This window comes from Oratosquilla oratoria, chromosome 1 (genome assembly GCF_046742065.1).
Source record: "Oratosquilla oratoria isolate Oo_2021 chromosome 1, ASM4674206v1, whole genome shotgun sequence".
Taxonomy (NCBI): Eukaryota; Metazoa; Arthropoda; class Malacostraca; order Stomatopoda; family Squillidae; genus Oratosquilla; species Oratosquilla oratoria.
The window spans coordinates 61,857,919-61,882,717 of record NC_134777.1 but is presented as its reverse complement, the minus strand read 5'-3'; the positions used below and the strand labels follow the sequence as shown (position 1 = coordinate 61,882,717).

General features: G+C 41.9%; 1 protein-coding gene across 11 annotated transcripts in view; it reads left to right on the top strand.

Annotated features, from left to right (window-relative positions):
* LOC143032379 (uncharacterized) overlaps window positions 1-24,799 on the top strand; it is an 851,065-nt gene that overhangs the window by 782,485 nt on the left and 43,781 nt on the right. For all 11 annotated transcript variants that reach the window (XM_076197275.1, XM_076197470.1, XM_076197416.1 and 8 more), the window contains exons 10-23: window positions 2,013-2,141; window positions 4,812-4,934; window positions 6,381-6,479; window positions 8,347-8,505; window positions 9,743-9,910; window positions 11,985-12,107; window positions 12,340-12,462; window positions 13,603-13,725; window positions 14,201-14,364; window positions 15,526-17,438; window positions 18,433-18,561; window positions 19,454-19,600; window positions 22,351-22,493; window positions 22,883-23,080. In XM_076197275.1, coding sequence (XP_076053390.1) covers window positions 2,013-2,141; window positions 4,812-4,934; window positions 6,381-6,479; window positions 8,347-8,505; window positions 9,743-9,910; window positions 11,985-12,107; window positions 12,340-12,462; window positions 13,603-13,725; window positions 14,201-14,364; window positions 15,526-17,438; window positions 18,433-18,561; window positions 19,454-19,600; window positions 22,351-22,493; window positions 22,883-23,080 — 3,741 coding nt within the window. The remainder of the gene's footprint in view (window positions 1-2,012; window positions 2,142-4,811; window positions 4,935-6,380; window positions 6,480-8,346; window positions 8,506-9,742; window positions 9,911-11,984; window positions 12,108-12,339; window positions 12,463-13,602; window positions 13,726-14,200; window positions 14,365-15,525; window positions 17,439-18,432; window positions 18,562-19,453; window positions 19,601-22,350; window positions 22,494-22,882; window positions 23,081-24,799) is intronic.

The window sequence follows — 24,799 nt, the reverse complement described above, 5'->3', positions numbered from 1 at the left end:
GAAAGGCATAAAAACACTCCCACCCATTTCATCCCTAAATACACTCCACACCCCTCCCACCCTCCCTCTCATCTGAGCACCTCCTGGATGACGGGTCATCCCTGCACCCTGCCCACCGCCCTGGGTCAGAAGCAGTGTCGCAAGACACAGCACATCCACAGCAAGGCCGCTTCATTTAATCGGCGACCCCCCCTCTCCGTCCCCCCTTGCATATAAGGAGAGGACGGGGAGAAATCCCTTCGGGCTGCGTCAAAACTTACTCACACATACTCACGGGGCATATATCCTAAAAAGAAAAGTATTTTGTAAGTGCCAAGTGTTTTTATTCACCTGAGGATATCAACCTTGCTCAATATGGGGTATCGATCGTTTGGGATATCGACATCTTTCAGACCGGGGACCCACCCCTTGGATGAATAAAACCGCATGGTGGTCGCCGCGAGAAGATCAGCGAGGTACGTCACCGTACTGAAGCGGGTTGTACCCATTTTTATCACGTCGTTTACCTCCTTACGGGTTACTTTCGTTCTGGGCTAGACTGAATACCGAAGACCCTTCGAAGATAACCCTTTCGGTACTGGGTCCTTGCCTCAGATGAATAGAACAGTCAGTACTTTTGCCTCCCACTACATCTCCCCTCATGTCTATTCTCCTACATCTCTGACTTTGCATCTCTAATTCTGTATTATATTGTAGAAATATGTGGTATAGTTTTAACATCTTTGGCCAGTCCAGGCGAACGATTTATATTATTAAAAAGTAGATTTTTACTGTGTTTATTGTCTGTACATATGGAAATTAACGTTAGAGTTTATAGATAAGCCAGTAGATATACTTAACCAGAAAACAACAGTGTTCTACTTTCTAAAAGGAGTTTGTCTGGGATGGCGAAAGGTTTAAATGTATTTACTGTGTCAGTGTATCAAAAGGATTAAGAACGGGGTTAACTTTAATCCCCTTCTTTCCAAGAAATACATTTTAGCTGAAGAGAGTCGTTTTGCAGAAAATCATGCATGAAGCAAGTCGCAAGTTTTCAGGCACCACCCTCCCCCCGCCATCGAATGTAAACAATGACTCAGTGTTTGTTGACAAACAACAGCTGATTCTTCTCTGTTGATGTTTGTTGACAAGCATCAGCTGATTCTTCACAGCTGAGTAACTATCTCTGGTCATCACAGGGTCTCGATCGATCAATAGTCCATTCAAGCAAAGTCCACTCAACTGTTGACTCTTGACTCAAATGGTTTGACAAACCCGGTTTGTCAAACATGTGTTTGAAGTGATGTTTGACCGTGTGAATAGGGTATTTAGTTGTCAAACACGTTCGACAAACGTGTTTGACGACCAAATGCCCCATTCACACGGTCAAACATCACTTCAAACACTTGTCTGACAAACCGGGTTTGTCAAACAGTTTGTCCGTGTAAATGGCCCTTTAAACAGAGAGGTGGGGGAGGAGGGAGAGGGTCCCGGGTCTGAATCAGATCGTCTGGTTTGATCATGCCTGAAGACACTTGACGGTGACCGACGTTGTGACCACCTTTACCCTATGTGCTCGGAAGCTGGGGGACTTGAACTCAGACTGGAATGGATATTTAGTCACTGTCGTGATCACTTAAAAACCTCCATCATAATTAAATATATATTCAGAGTTAATGACGAGACTAACCTCGATCATTCTTATTCGCTATGTTGGTATTGGTTAAGTAGTTCATCATTGTACCTTTTGTCATCTGTCATTATCTTTAATGAGATCAAGGAAACTTGGATTAAGAGAATACGCCAGGAGGTGCTCAGATGCTACCTGGACAGCCTGGCCAACTGGCGTTCATTAGTGTCATCGATTTCTCCTCTGTTTTGAGTGACGCTGTTTACCAAGTACATATTTTTTCATCAGTTTCAGAAAAAAATTATTTAATTATTATGCTCTATCGAATAAATTACGCTCATCAGTTCTCCATTTACTGTCACCATTGAGCAGTAACACTCCTTCTTCCCGTTTTCTATGACAGCGAAAGTGTCTGGCGGATGCGGTGAGGACAACGGAGGCTGTGAACAGATATGTGAGGCTGTCGACGGAGTACAGGAGTGTCTTTGCTACAAAGGCTTCACACTCAGAAAGGACGACAAAACCTGTGAAGGTGAGTACGGGAGAGTGGGTGGAGAGGGAACAGGGAAAGAGGAGGAGAATAAGAGAGTAGGGACGTCAAAAGAAAAAAAATATTGGTAGTATTTTAGGGATAGGAGGGACTATAGAACAAGGAAAGGAGGATGAGGTGGAAGAAGAAGGATGAGGAAAAGTAATAGTGAAGTGGTAGAGTTGTATATTAGAAAGTGTGGATGGTTAGAGGGAAGGGAGATGGGGCAGGAGATAGTAGGGAGGGAAAGCTGGAGAGAGAGAGAGAGAGAGAGAGAGAGAGAGAGAGAGAGAGAGAGAGAGAGAGAGAGAGAGAGAGAGAGAGAGAGAGAGAGAGAGAGAGGAAAAGGGAGGGTAGATAGAAAAGAAGAAAAGAAAGAGAAGGAAGAATGAAAGGCAGAGAAAAGAGGAGAAAGGAAAGGAAAGGGATTGGATAAAAATAGAAAGAGAGAAAAGAATGGTAGAAAAGGGACAATTGATGGTTGTGTGGGAGGGCTGGGGGGAGGGGAGGGAGGGGAAGGGAGGGAATGGGAGGGAGGGAGGGAGTGGTGGGAGGGAGGGAGGGGAGGGGTAAGAGGGAGGGAGGTAGGGAGAAGAGGAGAAGGGGAGAGGGGGGAGAAGAAGAGTGTTAGGTATTCATGTTAACAGGTGAGTAAATAGAAAACGGAAAGATGGGAGTTAGGGAAAGGAGAAGGGAGGGAATGAAGAGGTAGTGAAGGAGAATGGATGATTTGAGGAAGAGAGGTAAAGAGGAAGTAGTGGCGGATGAGGAAAAAAGAGGAAAGAGACGGAGAAATAATGCAGAGATGGAGAGAGTGGAGGAGAGGGGAAGAAAGGGAAAAGAGATAGAATGGGAGGAGAGTGAAAAGAGAAAGAGGAAAAGAGAGAAGACAAGTGTAAGAAAACGGAGATGAGGAAAGCGTTTACGAGAATACAGAAAACGGGAAGAGAAAAGGAAATGAAGAACAAAAGAGACGGAGTAAAAATTAGAGAAAGAAAGAAAAAGAGGAACTCATGAAATATATGTGATAAAGAAGAGAAGGAGTGGAGGGAGGAAGGAATAGAGAGAAGAAAAAATGTTAAAGAGTGAGGAGGGAAAGACGGAGAGTATGGGAGAGAGGAAGGGACGAAGGAGTATAGTAAAAGAAGGTGGAAGTGTCCTTAAAATCTGTCTTCACTTTTCTTTTCTCATTGATACCTAACTATATATCCAAATCACGTTAACACTCTTTTATCCAAATCACGTTAACACTCTTTTATCCAAATCACGTTAACACTCTTTTGTCTATCCTGTCAGATAATTTGATTTTTTTACCAACGACTAATTGAAACTAGCGACTGGTGAGTGACAAGCAGCTCTCAACTGTGCCACGTTCAAGGCACTCCGGTATCAAATACCAAACAATTTGTCCAGTTGAGGAAAAACTTCTGAACTGAAGAAGTGAAATGTTTCAATCAAACTGCTAGCCATTTTAGTTGATTCTTTCTCAACCTGTCTAGAATACCATAAGTAATGTTTTGACTGACGTGGTGTTATCTAATTCAGCTGAGGACTGGCTCTCAGTGTGATCAATGTAGCTTTGTGCTTTGATCCTTTTTATACTAATACAGAAGGTTTTCGATTCCTTATACTCTGCTACATATGGGATCAAATCCCTCAACTTTGGGTCAACCGAGGAACTAAATAGAATAGCTTGGAGGCACCGCGCGATTGGCAAATCTTATCTTCGCGTGATGTGCCAATCATCTATCACGGATGACACATCACCAATCACGCACCTTATCGGGCTCCCAATCACTCGCCTCCGAATCGAAGGGTCATTACTTCTGCCGTTCATTGCTGACAGGCATCGACGTTGTACAGTCACGCGCTCAAGTCATGAGCTTAAATTGCGTTGATAAATATATAATTTATTCTTAACCTTACCTGACTGCCGACAAGCTATTCTATTCGCTTCTGTATAACCTTTTTTCATAGATGAAGGGAGTAATATGGTTGTATACACACACACACACACACACACACACACACACACACACACACACACACACACACACACACACATATATATATATATATATATATATATATATACATATATATATATATCTATATATATATACATATATATACATATATATATACATACAAACATATATATATATATATATATATATATATATATATATATATATATCTGTGTGTGTGTGTGTGTGTGTGTGTGTGTGTGTGTGTGTGTGTGTGTGTGTGTGTGTGTGTGTGTGTGTGTGTGTGTGTGTGTGTGTGTGTGTGTGTATGCGTGTATGTATGTATGTGTGTGTGTGTGTGTGTGTGTGTGTGTGTGTGTGTGTGTGTGTGTGTGTGTGTGTGTGTGTGTGTGTGTGTGTGTGTGTCCCTTCTCTTCTCTTTCCTTCTTACATTTCCTCATAATCCTTCATTATTTCCTTTCCTTGCACTCACCCTTCCCCCGCCCTTCACCTAGGCTCTCCTTTGCTACACATTTCCTTTTTCCATTTAATTACTTTGAATTGAGAGGCACTGTCCCACTCAGGTAGCTTAAAACCCTCTCACCCCATCAACGCATTCTACAGACTTCACTGGCTAACACCAGAAGTCTTTATTCATCTGAAGGAGGTAATACCGTACTGATGTAGTTTTTCTTTCCTGTCGCAGATATCGACGAGTGCCTGGAGAACAACGGAGGCTGCGAGGGATCATGCTTCAACGAGCTCGGTTCTCACCTCTGCTACTGCCCCTCAGGGTACAGACTAGCCACTAACGGACGAGCCTGTGTTGGTGAGTATTTACATGTGTGTATGTGTCTTGCGGACGCCGGAAGCGTGCTGCTCTCGTATTCGCTTAGTTGCAGGTTCGAGTCCCACGTTTCTCTTTGATTCCCTGCCCCAACATTCCAAGTGCATCATAGAGCAAGGGTGACGGCTTCGGCCACAGCTACTCAGCGCCTCCTGGCGTAAGCCCCTCACCATCTGTGTCTGTGGCTGTGTTTTTGACTGTGTCACTGGCTTAAATATTTAGTTTCATATGTCAAGTAGAAATGGTGGATGAAATAATGAGATTCTGCATTTTTGTGTTTGCATTATAGTAAACCTAGTTGAATAGGTGCATGTACAGTTAACAAAATCATTTCTTCATTGTTTTCTCACTATGGACAGAAAAACCCCCCAGTAAGAGACAAGTAAATATCGAAAAAAAAAATCTTTAACAGTCACGTATACACGAATTCAAAACATGTAGCAGTTGCATTTTATCGCCATCTGTTGGAAAGATTTATGAGATGTGGCAGCATTTCGTTTATTTTCAAGATTCGTGAGACGTGGCAGCATTGTGTTCCTTTCGGTAAAGATAAAGATTTATATGTCTGAGGCGTAAAGTTTACAGTCAGTATATAATGCCAGCTATGATCTACGGATATGAGACTTAGAAACTAACCAAGTCGATGGATATAATGCTAAGAAGTGGACAGAGGAGAATGGAGAGATCAATATTGGGAATACAGGTGAAAGACTAGAAAGGGGAAATTTTGGTGAGAACAGATAGGAGTAAAAGATATTGTGGAGGTGATAAAAAAATTAAGTGGAATTAGGGAAGAAAATAAGCGCAAGAGAACGATGGGCGACGTAGCAAGTGAGATGAGAAGCGTGGAGAAGGAAGACCAGACAGAAAGTGAAGAGATGACATAGAGAAGTTTGCAGGAGTGATGTGGCAGATGTTGGTGTTGTCCTGCGAGTCGTTGAATGATACGAGGGAAGCCTTTGTTCAGCAGTAAACTCAGAATGTCTGATTAATTAATTGACTAATTGATTGATTGATTGAGTTTGTTTACAAGATTAGTGAATATTGGCACCATTGTTTTTGTTTACAAGATTTGGGAGATATGGCAACATTGTTTACAATGACTCTTGGAAGTTGTGAGTGAAAATTTAACGTCATCATTAACGGTCTTTCTCACTCATACTAAGACCAACGATGGGCATCTACTGGTAGTAATCTTGACCCAATTTCCCCCCCAGAACTCACCCCCATTCACTCCCTCTTTTACCCCTTTATATCCCTCCCCCCCCTTATTTCACCACCCATTTCACCACTCTTCCCCCCCGTCATCTCCATCACGTCCCAAACTTTGCGATGCCAACCCCCTGCGACGTGTTTGACGCCTCTTTGACACATCACTCGTTCTTTCCACCTCCCCCGCCACCTGGAACACCCCGTGGTGCCGACTAGACAAGAACGAGTGTCTGCTGAGGAACGGACATGGACCCTGTCAGGACTCTTGCATAAACACCGAAGGAGGCTATGTATGTTCCTGCCACAACATCCCCGGTAGGTGACCACATCGGAAATGTTTGTGTGTGTGTTTTTCTTACACCGTGAGGCTCTGAAGTTCCTCTCCCCATTTCCGGCTTTTGTTTCTATTCTAGGTTACCTAACGTCGTATCCCCCCCCCTCTCTCTCTCTCTCTCTCTCTCTCTCTCTCTCTCTCTCTCTCTCTCTTTCTCTCTTTCTCTCTCTCTCTCTCTCTCTCTCTCTCTCTCTCTCACTCTCTCTCTCTCTCTCTCTCTCTCTCTCTCTCTCTCTCTCTCTCTCTCTCTCCTCTCTCTCTCTCTCTCTCTCTCTCTCTCTCTCTCTCTCTCTCTCTCTCTCTCTCTCTCTCTCTCTCTCTCTCTCTCTCCAGATCATCCCAGGTAAATCATGATATTGGATTTTTTTTTTTTACTAAGAAGCTCTGGAAATAATTTGCTCTCTTTGTCCCTTTCATTAAATTGTCTTATTCAAAGGATAAAACATTCATTTCCATTTTAATCTAATCTGTGACATTAAAAATGTGATGTTCTGTAGGTCACATACATTGTAGAATCTGTAGAAGTATAATGTATAGACAAATGAATATTTCAATAATTTGAGTCGGAGGCTTTGTAACCCCAAACTCCCTTCCTAGAGCTCTTTTTTTTTTTTTTTTTTGGGGGGGGGAGAGAATTCCACTCAGGCTTAAAATTTTTGGTACTAAGCGCCTTCGGAGAATCACGGGTTATCGTTGGAAAGAATTCATATCAAACCAGAGACTGTAATGTGCGACTCGATCTGGATCAGTTACCTTAAGCATAATTTGCGAACGTCAACTCCGGGTCACGTGACACGTGTCCCTGGGCGTTGATTCTACCCACAAGAGGCCACCCTCGATGGAGGAGGAGACGAAGCTGCTTGGGATGAGAAGGGTGCCTGCATGTGAGCTTGCCCGGAGAGACCGTGGAGGGGACTGGCGACGGTGTGTGAATAAAGTAACGCGATCCCTGGCGTATGCCCCAAGTTGATTGATTGATTAATTGATCAAAATTCTTTTGTGTCCACATCTTCCTATACGTTGCTGTCCTCCTGTATATATTTTGTCTTCCTGTACGTCCCTATGTGACAACACGTTTCTTCTCACAATGTACATTCATCATCTATCTGTGTCCAAAAAGACTCTGTCATTTCATGTTTTTGTTTTAGATGTAATGTAACTTTTTAGACAAAGTGTTGCATATTATTGTTTTAGGAAAATATGTTTAAAGACTTTCAAAACTAAGATTTAGACATATTGCAAGGAAATTATAGTACAGTAGATGCTGAAGGATTATAGACATATCCAAAGTTTTTCTAGAAATTAATTGATAGATTAATCAATCAATTAATTTATTTATTCATTTGTTTGTTTATTTGTCTATTTGTTTATTTATTTATTTGTTTATTTATTTATATATTCATTTAATTATTTATTTGTTTATTTATTCATTCGTTGATTAATAGTATTTATGCTGTTATAAAAAAGATTAATCATTCATAATTTGATCAAGAATAGCATGTTACCCCTCATCATATATATGTATATATATATATATATATGTATATATATATATATATATATATTTTTTTTTTTTTTTTTTTTTTTTTTCTCTCTCTCCTAATAATTCGTGTTTTTGTCTTCTTGTGTTTATGCTCGGTCTTCTTTCTAATATTTATTTTATCTCTCTCTATCTTTCTCTCTATTTATCTCTCTCTCTCTCTCTCTCATAATTATTCGATTCTTTGTGAATTTTAATTAGATAAGAGATAACCTTGGGACTGTACTTTTACTTCTCGTAGTCCTTTGTCATTTCCCGTATTTTGAAAAAGAAAGAAAAAAAAAATCACGTGACTCCCCTTCTTGCAGGCACGCGGCTGGCAGCGGACAACCACACTTGTGAAGACGTGGACGAATGCGCCCTCAACAACGGCGGCTGCTCCCACATCTGCCTCAACACCTTCGGCCAGACCTTCTGCACTTGCCCAGACGGCTTCATGCTTGGCATGGACTGGAAGACATGTGACGGTGAGAAGGAGGAGGAGGAGGAGGAGGAGGAGGAGGAAGAAGAGGAGGTGGATGAAGAGAAAGAAGAGGAGGAGAAGGAAAGGGGAGAATGACGGGGAGGAATGATGTAATTGAAAAGAGGAAGACTGGAAGACTTGTGACGGTGAGAAGCAGGAGGAGGAAGAAGAAGAAGAGGAAGAAGAAGAAGAAGAGGAGGAGGAGGAGGAGGAGGAAGAGGAGGAGGAGGAGGTGGAGGAGAAGGAGAAGAAGAATGAAATGGAAGAATGAAGAGGAAATGACAGAAATGAAAAGAGGAAGAGGAATGGTGTGAGGGGAAATGGAAGGATTGAGAGGAGGAGGGAGAGGAAAAGGAGGAAAGCTTAGAGGAGTAAGAGGAGGAGAAAGAGGAGGAGGAGGAGGAAAGGGAGGAGAACTTAAGGATGTAAGAGGAGTAGCAGGAGGAGGGGGAGGAAAAGCAGGAGGCGGAGGAGGAGGAAAAAGAGGACGGCTGAGAGGAGTAAGAGGAGGAGGAGGAGAAGGAGGAGGAGGAAAAAGAGGACAGCTGAGAGGAGTAAGAGGAGGAGGAGGAGGAGTGAGAGAAGGAGGAGGAGGAGTAAGGATATAGAATTAATTTCGGTTTCATGTCATTCTGTGAGGTGATTAGTCTTTGTGAACTGAGCCCCTCTAAATGTGTTTTGAATCACTGACTGACTGCTGGTTCATATACCTGAGAGATATAGATGAATGGATAAATAAAAAAATACACACATGCATACATACACACATATCTAAGGAAGAATCGTAAGTTGATACACACACACACACATTATATATATATATATATATATATATATATATATATATATATATATATATATATATATATAGATAGATATATATATATAGAGAGAGAGAGAGAGAGAGAGAGAGAGAGAGAGAGAGAGAGAGAGAGAGAGAGACAGTGAGAGAGAGACAGACAGAGAGAGAGAGGGAAAGAAAGAAAAAAGCGAGAGGTAAGAACACACACACACACACACACACACACACACACACACACACACACACACACACACACACACACACACACACACACACACATACATACATACATACACACATACACACACAACACACACACAGCACACACATGCATGTGTTTACACATCTGTGGATGAGAGTCCAGCACTACCTTGCCACCTTTATCAGGAACCTTTGCCAGACCCTAACAAGGTTCCTCAGCGAAGTCTTCCTTACACAGACGTCGACGAGTGTCAGTACGAGGACATGGTCAGCGCCTGCGAGTTCGGCTGCATCAATACGCCAGGGTCTTACCACTGCGCTGCCGAAGGAGAGACCGAGCTGGAGAAGGTCGTCGTCGAATGCCCTAAAGGTCTCGAACTCACGGATGACCAGATGGATTGTCGAGGTCAGTGGGTGGTTGTCGAGCTCAGATCTGAACAATTTTAGAAGCTCCGCCATTGGATACGAACCCTGACCCGTGCGTCGATAATCACGAGGCCAAGACGCTAGCGACCATGCTACATGGTGATGGTTCAAAAGGACTGTACTATCACCATGTAGCATGGTCGCTAGCGTCTTGGCCTCGTGATTATCGACGCACGGGTCAGGGTTCGTATCCCATGGCGGAGCTTCTAAAAATGTTCAATCTGTCTTAAAACATACACAGCTCAGATCTACTTAAATGGTTCAAGTTTGGTTAAAAAAAAAAATTCTGTCTTTTTATGTCTGTGTAGCTATTTTTCAACCTTTATTTTGGGTGTTTATGTGTCAATTAATTCATCTACCTAATCATTTCTATTTTGTTGATTAGGTGACTTATTGATTATATATTTTTTTTTTCACACGTTTTCTCAACTTAGTGGATTAATAACAATAAGTGTTGCCTCGAGCTCCATCGACTGGAGACCCGTAACCCCACAGTAGCTGACAACGATCTCTGAAGCCTCCCATTTGCCTCTATGGAAAGAATCTTTGAAATGTTGTCCGTCTTGTGTGAGACTGCTTCTATGTCATTTTCTGGAAGCAGTTGGAGAAGATCAGTCACCGGTTCTTAGCTTTTCATGTATGAAAAAGGTGAAAGAAATACAGTCGAAGCTGATAAAGATTTTAAACTCAGCCCGGAAACCGAGCGTCATCCCCTCGTGGCTGCACCTCCAGATGGTGGTAAGGAGGGTTGACGAGTTTTGAAAATGGGCAGCAGGGAGACTATTCTTGCCGAGGTCCCTCTTTCAGGATCACCGCAAGAAGATCACTCTATGATCAAATTAATCTTTCCCTACGTGGACTAGGATCTACATTTTTTTTTCTTTAATTTCGTTTTGATTCATCTCCTAAATATCTATTTATTTGTTACTTATTATATTTAATATGCATTTTTACTTAATTATCTTGTTTAACTTTTTTATTTCCTTGCACATTTGTATATTCATATATATATATATATATATATATATATATATATATATATATATACATAAATATGTATATATATACATATATATATATGTATATATACAGGTATACATATATATATATATATGTATATATATATATATATATATATATATATATATATATACATATATATATATATATATATATAAATATATGAGAAAGTTGGAGGGAGAAACAAGGGTCTTGATTCGATAATCGAGTTTATTCCTGACCGGTTTCTCTTTACAGTAGCTTCTTCAGAGTAATGATACTCTGGGTCGAAATTGGCGGTATATATCGTAAGCCAAGCCTACGTTCCCTCCTTATGGATTGGTTGGTTTCAGTACAAATTATAAATCAGCATCGATATAATATATATAAGATAAGAATAAAATATCGATGCTGTTTTATATATTGTACTGAAACCAACCACTCCCTAAGGAGGGAACATGGGCCTGGCTCACGATATATACTACCAACTTCGACCCAGAGTTTCATTCCTCTGAAAAAGCTACTGTAAAGCGAAACCGGTCAGGAATAAACTCTATAATCGGATCGAGACCCGTGTTTCCTCTTCCCACCTTTCTCATAATTGTCCCAATGTCTCTCTCTCTCTCTCTCTCTCTCTCTCTCTATATATATATATATATATATATATATATATATATATATGTATACATATATGTATATATATGTGTGTATATATGTGTATATATATATATATATAATATATATATATATATCCTGTTTACTGCAGTTTCATTACTTTGTATTGCTGCTTTGCTTCTCACCCAGACAGTGGGCAGGAGGCAGGGATGACCTTTATCCACGAGAAGCTAAGATGAGAAGGAATCAAGGGGTGGCGGACGTGTGTCCTGGCTGGCTACCTCCCTTATAAGGGAGAAGAGGCCCTTGTTTTGTGTGTATATCTATCTATATATGTATATATATATATATATATTATATTATATATATATATATATATATATATATATATATGTATGTATGTATGTATTGTCTCTCTGACGGTGTTTGAAACCTTGCAGATATCGACGAGTGCAAAGAGAGCAACTTTGGATGTTCGGACAAGTGTGTCAACACTCACGGGTCAGCGCATTGTGCTTGCCCCAAAGGACTCGAACTCAAAGACGATCAAAAGACATGTCAAGGTGAGTTTTGTGTGTGTGTGTATGTTTGTGTGTGTGTGTGTGTGTGTGTGTGTGTGTGTGTGTGTGTGTGTGTGTGTGTGTGTGTGTGTGTGTGTGTGTGTGTGTGTGTGTGTGTGTATGTACACGTATGCGTGTACATTCTCATCCTCCATTTAGCTCAGATGTGACTCATACTATTATCAAAAGTTCATCTTTCAAACCCTGATTTTGTTCTTTTTTCGTGAAACCGAAGACGTGGACGAGTGTTCGGACCAGAACTTTGGATGTTCGGATCTTTGTGTGAACACCAAAGGGTCCGCCCACTGCGCTTGCCCTGCTGGCTTTGTTCTGAAGAAGAACGGCAAGACTTGCAGAGGTGAGTGGCTACCACCATTGTTTGTTTTACACACACACACACACACACACACACACACACACACACACACACACACACACACACACACACACACACACACACACACACACACACACACACACACACACACACACACACACACACACACACACACACACACACACACACACACACACACACACACACACAACTCGTGGCGCAGTTGGTAGAGTTCCTGGCTGCCACTAGGCGGTCCGGGTTGGAATCCCGCCCAAGGCTGAAATTTCAGTTTCGCTGCGCTACGGGTTGTTACTCCAACTCTCGCGGGTGGGGTGTGTGTGTGCGTGTAAGGATAGATCGGTCATATATGAGCTCTGAGCTCTCTTCCGGGAGGGAAATCGCTGTCGATCACAAGTCCAACACGTGATCCAAGACCATGGTGAATCACACACACACCCATCACCGCCACCGTCCACCACTACTACCAATAGAGTTACAAATCAACTCATTTCGATTCATATACTGTAGAGACTATACAAACATTATGATAATAATGACATTAATCATGAATATGTAAATAAATAAATAGATAAATAAATAAACAGAACAACTAGATGAATGGATAATAAAAGCTATCAAATGCATAAACAAATGAATATAATTGTAAATATATCAATAAGTATATATATCTAACTAGATAATTAAATAGATATATAAGTGAAATGGTAAATAAGTACGTAAATAAAGTTATAATGAAATAGTTCAATAAGTAGAGATGCGGATAAACAAATACATTGCTTCTGACTCATGACAGCGGGCGGGATACAGGTATGACCCGGTCATCCATGAGGAGCTAAGATAAGAGGGGGAAAGGGTGGTGGATGGGAGAGGAATGGATGGGAGTAGGCACGTGCCTTTGATTTGGCTACCTTCCTTATAAGGGGAAAAAGTTGTTTGTAAATAGATAGATGAATAGATAGAGGCAAACAGGTAAACAAATTTCCAATCAGTGAATGAACAGAAGCTAATGAAAAAGGAGGTTGCAAACAAGACAGACTAGAACCAATGCGGGAATAAATAGATAAAGAACCATTATTCCATATTGGGGAGTCAACGATCAGCTTCTCCCCAATGAGTAACCACCCCCCACCCGCGTTTCAGATGAGAACGAATGCGCAGTGGACAACGGAGGCTGCGCAGAGCGATGCATCAACACGGAGGGGTCCTATCAGTGCGCATGCGCTAAAGGCTATGTTATCGCCCCTGATATGGTCTCCTGTGTAGGTAAGCTGATGCTTGTTTTTATTTCTTATATTTAGTCTCCACTTCTTATTTTATTTTAATTTTTTTTTTTTTCATTTGGTCTATAGTTTTATCTCTTCCCCACGTTCTATGTATGATTATAGTTCTTGTATACGATCGTTTATAGCCGTGGAGTATGGAATACCCAACTCAGATGATTATCAAGATGATTTCCTCATATACATTTCCTATGTACGAGTATTCCCTCTATGTAGACAGCTAGAAGCATCAGCCATAATATTGATCAAATCTAGAACAAACACAAAATTGTACGTGTCACAGAATTTTTCTTTTTCTTTTTTTTACTTCGAATGATAAGCATTTCGATTCTCGAATGCTTGGAATATAAGAAGCTTCACACTCCAACGCTTTGAGGTCAGACCAGACTCTTCGAAACAAAGCGTTTCAAGTCTTAGCTTTTCTGAATGAACTCCTTCCCATCTTCTCCCTCCTACAGACAAGAACGAATGCGCCTTCGACCGAGGAGGCTGTGACCAAGAATGCGTTAATACACAAGGCTCCTTCTACTGCGACTGTGGCGAGGGTTTCGTAGTCGCATCCGACAAGAGAACGTGCATCGACGTCAACGAGTGCCTCGAAGACAACGGCGGCTGTGATCAGGTCAGTAGTCGGAGAAGGATGAAGGGAGGGCGGTGGCGGGGGAGGGGGGCAAGTTTTTTTGTTTTGTTTTTTTTCCAAATTCGGGAGTGAAGAATCACTCCCACGGGCTTTGTTTGAGATGGGAGTCTCTTATGGGATGGAGGTTAATTAGGGGAAACCTGGACTAGAAGGATGTTGGGGACCACGATGGGAGCTGGGAGCTGGAAGAGAGACAGGAGTATATTCTGGGATTATTGCTGATTAAGGGATAATTCAAACTATACGGTTCGTCTTCGTCGGTTACGTTCCGCTTGCGTTCCGTCAAAATGTTGCTGTGTTCACACCATACGTCTAGGATACAGTCAGTCGGTGTGCAGTTGTTGTTCCGGCATGGCACCAAGAAAATATTGTGCAAAGGAGTTCTCTACGGCTGCTCTTCTTTTAGAAGAAGATGAGGAGAGTAGAGTTAAAGCTAAAAAAAAAAAAAAGATTGTGGACGCACAACTGCCAAGAGAGAAAAAAAAAAAAAACTCAGAAGGTGAATTTTGGACCTCCGACCAGTTCTATTAACTTTTCGTCACTCCTAACTACTTCGTCACTGTACAAATTCACGCACGATTGAAGGCCGTACGAAAAACGAACGATAGACGGAATGTATAGCGTGAACAGATTCATTGATTTCAAAGTAAAAATAATTTGCGTACGGAAGTTGAACGAAGACGAACCGTATCCGAACCGGCCCTAAGACGAACTTAAGCATACTAGAAAAAATGATGATGATGATGATGAAGATGATGATGATGATGAGGAGGAGGAGGAGGAGGAGGAGGAGGAGGAGGAGGAGGAGGAGGAGGAGGAGGAGGATAGTGAAGATTATTATGATGATGGTGATGATGACAGATGATAGTGATGATGATAATGACTATGATGGTAATGATCATGATGACAATGATGTTGACGGTGTAGATGGTGATGATGTGTTATGATGGTGATGATGATAACTATGATGGTAATGATCATGATTGTGATGATGATGTTGAAGGTGCAGATGGTGATGATGATGATGATGATGATGATGATGATGATGATGATGATGATGATGATGATGATGGGAATGATATTGATTTCAATAATAGTGTTTTTATATACATATAAATTTCATGTATTCCCCTTGCACTGCAGGAGTGCGTGAACGAGGAAGGCACCTTCTTCTGCGAATGCGATGAAGGTTACGAGCTCGTGGACGACTTCGCCTGCCACGACGTGGACGAGTGCACCCTCCGAACTGACACCTGCGAGCAAGAGTGCCTCAACCTGGAGGGCACCTACGAATGCGCTTGCCACGACGGCTTCGAGCTGGCACCTGACAACCGCACCTGCGAGGACATCAACGAGTGTGGGGCTGACAACGGGTGTTCCCATCTTTGCAGTAACCTGAACGGGTCCTACACTTGCCAGTGCCCTAAGGGGATGAAGCTGCACAAGAACGAGCACACCTGTGAGGACGTCGACGAGTGTCAGAGGGAGGACAAAGGAGGCTGTAGCCACAAATGTGTCAACACTGACGGCGGGTACGAGTGTCGATGTCCAGAAGGCATGACCTTCCTGACGGAAGGCACGGCCTACGAGAAGGTCCATCTGTGTGTGGACGTGGATGAGTGTGAGGAGAACAACGGGAACTGCAGTCACGTCTGCGTGAATCTCGAGGGTGACTACCACTGTGAGTGTCCTCCGGGTTACCAGTTCGTCTCCGATAAGGGCGGTGAGTTGAGTATGACCATATGTAAGGACGTGGACGAGTGTCTGAAGGAGGACAACGGTGGGTGTTCCCACACGTGCGTGAACACCGAGGGCGGGTATCACTGCGAATGCCCCAAGGGTTTCGAGTTCCCTCTCGATAACGACGTCAGTAGTGAGGTGGACAGGAACACCTGCATGGACGTGGACGAGTGTTTGATTGATAACGGAGGGTGCTCTCACATCTGCATCAACTTCGAGGGTTCCTACGGCTGCGCCTGCAGGGATGGCTTCGAACTCAACATCACGGATGACTACTACGACTACGAGGACTACCTTAGCGATGGCTTCTCCATCATGGGCCTCGGGTTTGACTTCGACGAAGAAGAGGAGGAGGAGGAGGAGAAGGAGAAGATAGTCAAGGATTGCGTGGACATCGATGAGTGTAGCGACTTTGCGGGAGGATGCAGTCATATCTGCGTCAACTCGGAAGGGAGCTACCGGTGTGCCTGCCCCGATGGGTACCTCCTGAAGAAGGACGAAGTCACGTGTGAGGACATCGATGAATGTCAAGAAAACAACGGGGGATGCAGTCACGAGTGCCACAATAGCCTAGGTTCCTTCTCCTGCTCCTGTCCTGAAGGGTTCCTCCTGAAGGACGAAGGCCGATGCCAAGACGTCGACGAATGCGCCTCCAAGGACAAGGGCGGCTGCTCACACTCCTGCGTCAACGAGATCGGAGGGTACAGGTGCAGGTGTCCCTCGGGGCTTGTCCTCGAGGATGACAACAGGACCTGCGCGGATATGAACGAGTGTGGAAAAGGGAATGGAGGGTGTTCACATGAATGTCTCAACCTTGAAGGCCGGTACACTTGCAGGTGTCCGCTGGGGATGGCGCTCTCCGAGGACGACCACACCTGTGAAGACGTCGACGAGTGCCGGATAAAGAACGGCGGGTGTTCTCACGACTGCCGAAACTCTGAGGGCAGCTACCAGTGTCACTGTCCTTTGGGCCTAAAGCTTGGGATTGACGGGCACACCTGTCTTGACGTTAACGAGTGTGGCTTTGCCAATGGAGGATGTTCCCACGAGTGCGTCAACCACGAGGCGCATTACACCTGCCTCTGCCCCAAAGGGTCCCGCCTAGGCTCTGACAACCACACCTGCGAGGACCTGGACGAGTGCCAAACGGACAATGGTGGCTGTAGCTACAAGTGTGTGAATAAAGATGGAAGTTATGAGTGCCATTGTCCGTTAGGATTCGAGAAAGGACCTGACAACCACACCTGCATAGATATCGACGAGTGTCTCAACGGGGAATGCAGTGGGGAGTGCCACAACACGCGTGGCTCCTACAGGTAAGCTGGGGAAGATCCAGGAAGGGTAGAGGGATGGCAGGATTGAAGGAGGGCCTTGGAGGAAACTCTGGAAGGGTGGTGTGGCTGTATGTGGTTCTTCCTGTTGTCCATATGAACACAGACAAGTCATTTTTATTTTTATTTTTTATATTTTGAATGTGTATTTATTGTAATATGTTCCACCTATGCCTACTTGGTACACTGTCACTCTGTACATAACCTCTATCCTCCGTGATTTGGGATAAACAAGAGATGCTATTAGAAAATCGATTTTGGGTCATGATCATTTTAGGTAAAACCAGTTATAAATCAGAATTAGAAAAGATAAAGTAGGATCATTTTTTTCAGATGATAGGTTTAAAATCGAAGCTTGAAACTCATTATCAGAGGAGATTTAAATCGTAATATTAAAAAAATGTAAACAGTCCAAAAGCATTTTCTTTCTAACGGAGTACGATATTGGCTTTTCTTGAACTTAGTATCCAGAATCTGTCCTAAACGTGAGACTGCTATATCCTTTTCTTCCTCAATACATAATGGCTGCTTCGATTTTTTTTAAACGTTTCTTTGCTCTCTCCTCCTCTTCCTCGACCCATAGTCTCCTCTCTGAAATCTTTCCCCACCTGAAGACTTTACTTCTCCTGTTTTTTGAGACATAGTCTCCTCCGAAACATGGCCAAACCTAAAGACTTTATCGTCTCCTATTCTTTGAGACATAGCCTTCTCCGAAACCTACCCGAACCTAAAGACTGCTGTCTACTATTCTTTGAGACATCCCTTTCCGAAACCTACCCAAACCTGAAGACTAGTCTCCTATTCTTTGAGACATAGTCTCCAAAACATGCCCAAACCTGAAGACCGCTCTCTTCTAATCTTTGGGACATAGCCTCCTCCGAAACCTACCCAAACCTGAAGACTGCTTATTACCTCTTATTCTTTGAGACATAGTCTCCTCCGAACCTGAAGACTTCTTGTTATCCTCCTCCTCCCGCAGGTGCGAGTGCGCCCTCGGCTACCGCCTCAGTGTGGACGGGAATGTCTGCGAGGACATCAACGAATGTGCCCTGGTCAACGGCGGGTGCTCCCACACCTGCGTCAACACACGGGGTTCTTTCGTCTGCAAGTAAGCAACCAAACTAGTCTGCACGACTCACGACAGATATAATAGTAATCTCTTAGCTTAGAGACCCCATCCACAGGACGATTTGGTCTTGAGGCCGACGGACAGATCAGGTCGGATCCAAATTGGATCGTGTATGTGTGTGTATATATATATATATACATATATGTATATATATATATATATATACATATACATATATATATGTATATATATGTATATATATATACATATATATAGACATATATATATTGATCTCTCTTGATAGCGCATTGGTTTAAGTCACTGTAACTTTGTTACGGGTTAGCTGGGTTCGAATCCTCGGCTCGTCCACGTTTCAATTTCCAACAAAATGTCTCCATCGAGCGATTCTTCAGTCTCGATTGCGATGGCATGGAATTAAAAGTTGTTTGTGGTTGAATAAAGATATATATATATATATATGTGTGTATATAATATATATATATATATATATATATATATATATATATATATTCCCGGCTGACATGCACGTCCCAGTCTGGTCTGATCCGACCGAATCTGCCTGGCGGCCTCAAGACCAGATTGTACCGTTGATGGGGTCTCTTACTCAAAACAAGAAGCAGATGTATATTATTGTTAAGTTTATGCCATTGCTTTATCAATTCATTTAACCATATAAGACATTGTGATTCCTCAGAGGTAAGTGAATTGTTCAGTTAATAAAATCCTTAGAACTGTCTGCGTGACTTATCTAAAACAGGTCCCAACCCTCTTTTGGCCGGGGCTTTCCCTCAACTGAATAAAATCGTATGGCTTTAGCCAATATACTGTAAAATCCTTAGAACTGACCTTTGACGGTGACCCCTGTGACCTCTTTTCGAACTCGTTCACGACTTCCGGATCCCTTCTGCAGGTGTCCCTCAGGGTACCAGCTCGGGGAGGACGGCTATGTGTGCATGGACGTCAACGAATGCCGTTCGAACCCTTGCGAGCACGAGTGTTACAACACGCCGGGGTCCTTCTTCTGCCGCTGCCGAAAAGGCTACGTCCCTCAGTCAGAGTAAGTAGTGTCCAAGTTTCCTGTCACAGGACTCCTGAGCCACTGTGCAAGTCCTAATAAATATCCCTCAGAAGTGCTGAACCATGATACAAGTCCTAATAGATATCCCTCAAAAATTACTGAGCCATGATACAAACCCTAACAAATATCCCTCAGAAGTGCTGAGCCATGATACAAGCCTTAACAAATACCCCTCAAAAGTGCCTAGTGGCCCCTACCACTTATACACTAGTTTAATCTCATTTTCCTACAGACTTCTCTTCCTTTCTCACAAGAACCGATCCCACTTAAGCGGTTGGTCAGTCCTAGGTAGGCCATAGTCCATAGTTCTTCCTCGTTGTCCTCAGTCCGCTGAGCAAGAAGGAAAAAGTATACAGAAAGTGCTCTGCACACAGAAATTATTTCTACGATTGATTATAATGGTTGTTTAAATATGACAAGGTACTCTCTATTAGGTTAAAATGAGGTAAATTCAAATAGGTAATTCCACCAATGACGTGAGTCAGTGTGCCACGTCTAAGAATTCTAGTGATATGATTCTTGCATTGTGAAATTCATGAAAATCATATAAATTAGTACATTCCATATATCTACATGGAATTATGTTACCATTTGAAAAAAATGTAACATAAACAGTTTCATTACTGAAGCAGAATGACCTCGTTCCACGATACACACACACCCACACACACACACACACACACACACACACACACACACACACACACACACACACACACACACACACACACACACACACACACACACACACACACATATATATATATATATATATATATATATATATATACATACATATATATATATATATATATATATATATATTAGACGAAAGCGGAGTAGGAAACACAGGAGTCTTAGTCTTGAGTTTATTCCTGACTAGTTTCGCAGCTATCCCTTGGCATACCTGCGAATCTAGTCAGGAATAAACTCAAAACTAAGACTCCTGTGTTAAATCTCTCTGTATTGATACATAACTTTCATAGTCATTAGATGCACCCGAGCACTTATATTTCTTGTAAGCCTGTCTCTTTTTAGCAATACTTTTTTCAGTTTCTTTGTCGAGCCACTTTGGGCGAGCCTGATTTGTGGGACGTCTGTCCTTAAAAGGAATGTAAGTTTGAATCATCTTAGTGAGCGTATTTTGAAATATTTCCCACATCTGATCTACAGGTCTTTCGTTTAATTTTGCCTCCCAATCTGTAAGCTGAAGCTCCTGACGTAGTCCTATGAACTGAGCTTTACTGAAATCGGGTATTTTAGAAACACAAGTATCTATTCTAAAATTGTTTAGGAGTTTGAATCTAACTAGGTTGTGATCGCTATTTGCAACAGATTCACCGACTTCTACATCAGTTACCATGCTTTCGCGGCTAGTGATCAAAAGATCGAGTAAGTTTCCATATCTTATGGGCTCTTTTACATGCTGAATTAAGTAATTATCACCAAGAAAATCAAACAAGCGACTACCTATATGGCCATGTTCAAGGGTCATCCAATCAATGTCAGTAAAATTGAAATCACCCATTATCAATAAATCCCGGTTGCAGAAACTAGACAGTTCTTGAAATAACAGTTTGTCGTCTGCTAATGATAATGTCTTTGGCCTATATATTACACCTATATTCATTTTTTGTCCAATTGTTTGGGTTAACTCAACCCACAAACTATCATATGCATCCTGTTTCACTTTCTCTAAAACACAAGCATGAATATTGTTTTTAACGTACAATAGAACACATCCACCTTTCTTGTGGTTTCTATCCTGATGAAAGTGTTTAAATCCCGCAATATTAAATTCAGCTTCGAACTCTCTACCATTTAACCATGTCTCAGTTATTCCTATCATATCGAGACTTTCGCTTTTGACATACGCCTGTATTTCTTGAAATTTGTTTCTAATACTACGAGCATTAAAGTACATGGTTTTAAGAAACTCGTGATTATTTCTTTTTGACACATTTTGAATTTCAATATCATGTCTTACATTATCATTTTGTTTTTTATTTATACCTTGCTCTATATTATTATTTGGTCCTTCATTGACATTCAATGCCTCATTAACATTTCTCCCATCAAAATTAACATTTCCCCCATCACGGACATCTGGTCGATCCCGGTCATCAGATCTCTTTTGTACATTTTGTCCCCCTACGTCACCGTGATTCACGCCGGCCTCCCGTCGTTCAGTGACATTATGTCCGGCATCCCTTTCTAAAATTATATTTTGTCCTCCAGTGACATTATATCCTACCGTGATATTTTTTCCTCCACTATAATTACATCCCATCGTGATCTTTTGTCTTCCACTGTCATTACATCCTATCATGATATTTTGGCCTTCATTGACATTCTGTCCGGTATCCCTTCCTAAAATTATATTTTGTCCTTCACTGACATATCCTACCGTGATATTTTCTCCTCCATTATCATTACATCCTATTGTGATATTTAGTTCTCCACTATCATTACTTCCCATCGTGATCTTTTGTCCTCCACTGTCATTACATCTCATTGCGACATTTTGTCCTATGACATTACATCCTAATGTGACATTTCGTCCTCTAGCGACATTATATCCTAAAATTATATTTTGTCCTATACTGGCACATTGTTCTACATTAATGCTATACTCTACACTGTTTTCCCAAGTACATTCTATTTCCCCTTCCCTTTGTGTGTGTGTTTATGTGTATGTATGTGCGTATTCACTGGTGTTCCTTTTTCAGCTCACCGCTGCATTGTGAGGACGAAAATGAGTGTGAGGCGCGGAACGCCGGCTGCGCTCAAGACTGCTTCAACACTCGCGGATCTTACCACTGCGGCTGCTCCGACAAGTACGCGCTCAACGCTGACAAACACTCCTGTGACCGTGAGTACCAGCTATCCCTTGGCATTTTTCTTCAGCCCCTGAAGCTTAGTGATGCCTGCGAACCGTACAAAACCGTCTAGATTCAGCCAAAACATACTACCCCTGTAACTGATTACACAGCTTTAGTCCTTTCATTAGGTAGTACAATGACTCCCAGTTTGTTTCCTCATAGATTCCTCCTTTATGTTTCATTGTTGCCTAACCTCGTGGACATCTTTATAGAAAAAAAAAATCGTCATGTATCCGCCTTCTGCTTCTGGTTCTTGATCTCTTGACCTTCTTGGAAGATGGTGCTTCCCTTCAGCCCTCCCCCATACACAGGACCTCAGGATGTGACCAGTAACGCATTGGGTTGACTCTCACTTGAATAAAATGTTTTGTTTTTTCAGCCAAGCCTGTATTCTGCCCGGTGATCGTCGCTCCTCTCCACGGAGAGATGGCGTGCAGCCACGACCTCCGGGGGAGCTCCTATCCCGTGGGCACCGTCTGCTCCTTCTCGTGTGCAGAGGGGTCCACCCTTCACGGTTTTGTCAATACCACGTGCACGTCACGCGGCGAGTGGTCCCGTCAGCCCGTCTCATGTCAAGGTAGTCACGAAACTATGAGGATAAGGTACCAGGTGGACAAGTTGACAACACAACAAGTTGCCACGTGGGCAAATTGAGGTGTGGACAATTGGACACGTGAATAAGATGAAATTTGGACAACTGGACACGTGGGCAAGTTGAGGTGTTGACAAGTTGCCATATGGAAAAGTTGACACTGGATAGTTTGACATGTGGATCAAGTTGATACACGGACATATTAACACATGGTCAAGTTGGTACGCGGGCAAGTTGTCAACTAGACAAGTTGGTAATTACCACTTGAACAAGTTGATACGTAGGCCAGTTGACCCGTGAACAACTTGATACGTAGACAAGTTCACACGTGGTGGAAATTGACACGTGGACATTTTGACACATGGACAATTTACCATGAGGAAAATACATGTGAAAAAATATATATATCTATTTATGTGGACAAATATCTATGTAGGTTAACTGTTTTTTAAAGATAGTACGTGGACAAATAGTTACATGAATGAATTACCATCTACATAAGTTTTGTGTGTGTGTGTGTGTGTGTGTGTGTGTGTGTATTTACCTAGTTGTATTTACCTAGTTGTATTTTACGGGAAGGGGAGCTATGCTCGTGGGGTCCCGTCTTCATATCTCATTTTATCTAAACTATTTTTAAATTCATGTATTGTTTTTGCACACACCACTTTCTCATCTAACTTGTTCCAACTGTCTATTGCTCTGTGAGGAAAGCTGTTCTTTTTCATATCTCTTCTATAGCTGTCTTTTTTTATTTTCTTTCCGTGTCCTCTTGTATTTCTGTCATCCCATTTTATCAGATTCTCTCTATCAGTAATTTCTATGCCTTTCATGATTCTGTAAATAGCTATCAAATCTCCTCTCTTCTTTGCTCTAGTGTCTGTAGTTTAAGTTTTTGTAGTCTCTCTTCATATGATAGTTTTGAGAGTGTTGGTGCCAATTTTGTAATTGCTCTTTGTATTCTTTCAAGTTTTTTTATACATTTTTTTGTACTTGGTGACCATATCGTTGCTGCATATTCCAATCTTGGTCTTATCAGGGTGATTAGGATTTTCCTCACCATTTCTTCATCCAGGTATGTAAATGCCACTTTGATTGTTCTTATTAAATTATAGGTTTCTCCAAAAATCTTATTTATATGTTTCTCAGGTGACATATTATTCATAACAATGACTCCCAGGTCCTTCTCATTTTCTACTCTTTTTATTCCTTCTTCTCCCAAATTATATGATCCTGTTATTCTGTTTTTGCTTTTTCCAAATTCCATTATACTACACTTTTTTGTATTGAACTCCATCTCCCACTTCCTACTCCATTCTTGTACTTTATTTAGATCTCTCTGTAGTGATTCACAATCTTCTTCAGTTTTCACTCTTTTCAGTAATTTTGCATCATCTGCAAAGAAGCTCATATAGCTTTCAATTCCTTCATCCATATCATTAATATATATAGCAAACATTATTGGGGCCAGAACTGTTCCCTGCGGGACACCGCTTATTACTTCATTCCATTTTGAGTGCTGATCTCTTATCACTACTCTCATTTTTCTTTCTTGCAAAAAGTCATCCATCCAATTTAGCAATTTACCTTGTATTCCTCCTTCATATTCTAATTTCTTAAGCAGCTTCTTATGTGGTACTTTGTCAAAAGCTTTTTTTAGGTCTAGAAATGCACAATCAGCCCATCCATCTCTTTCTTGTATTATAT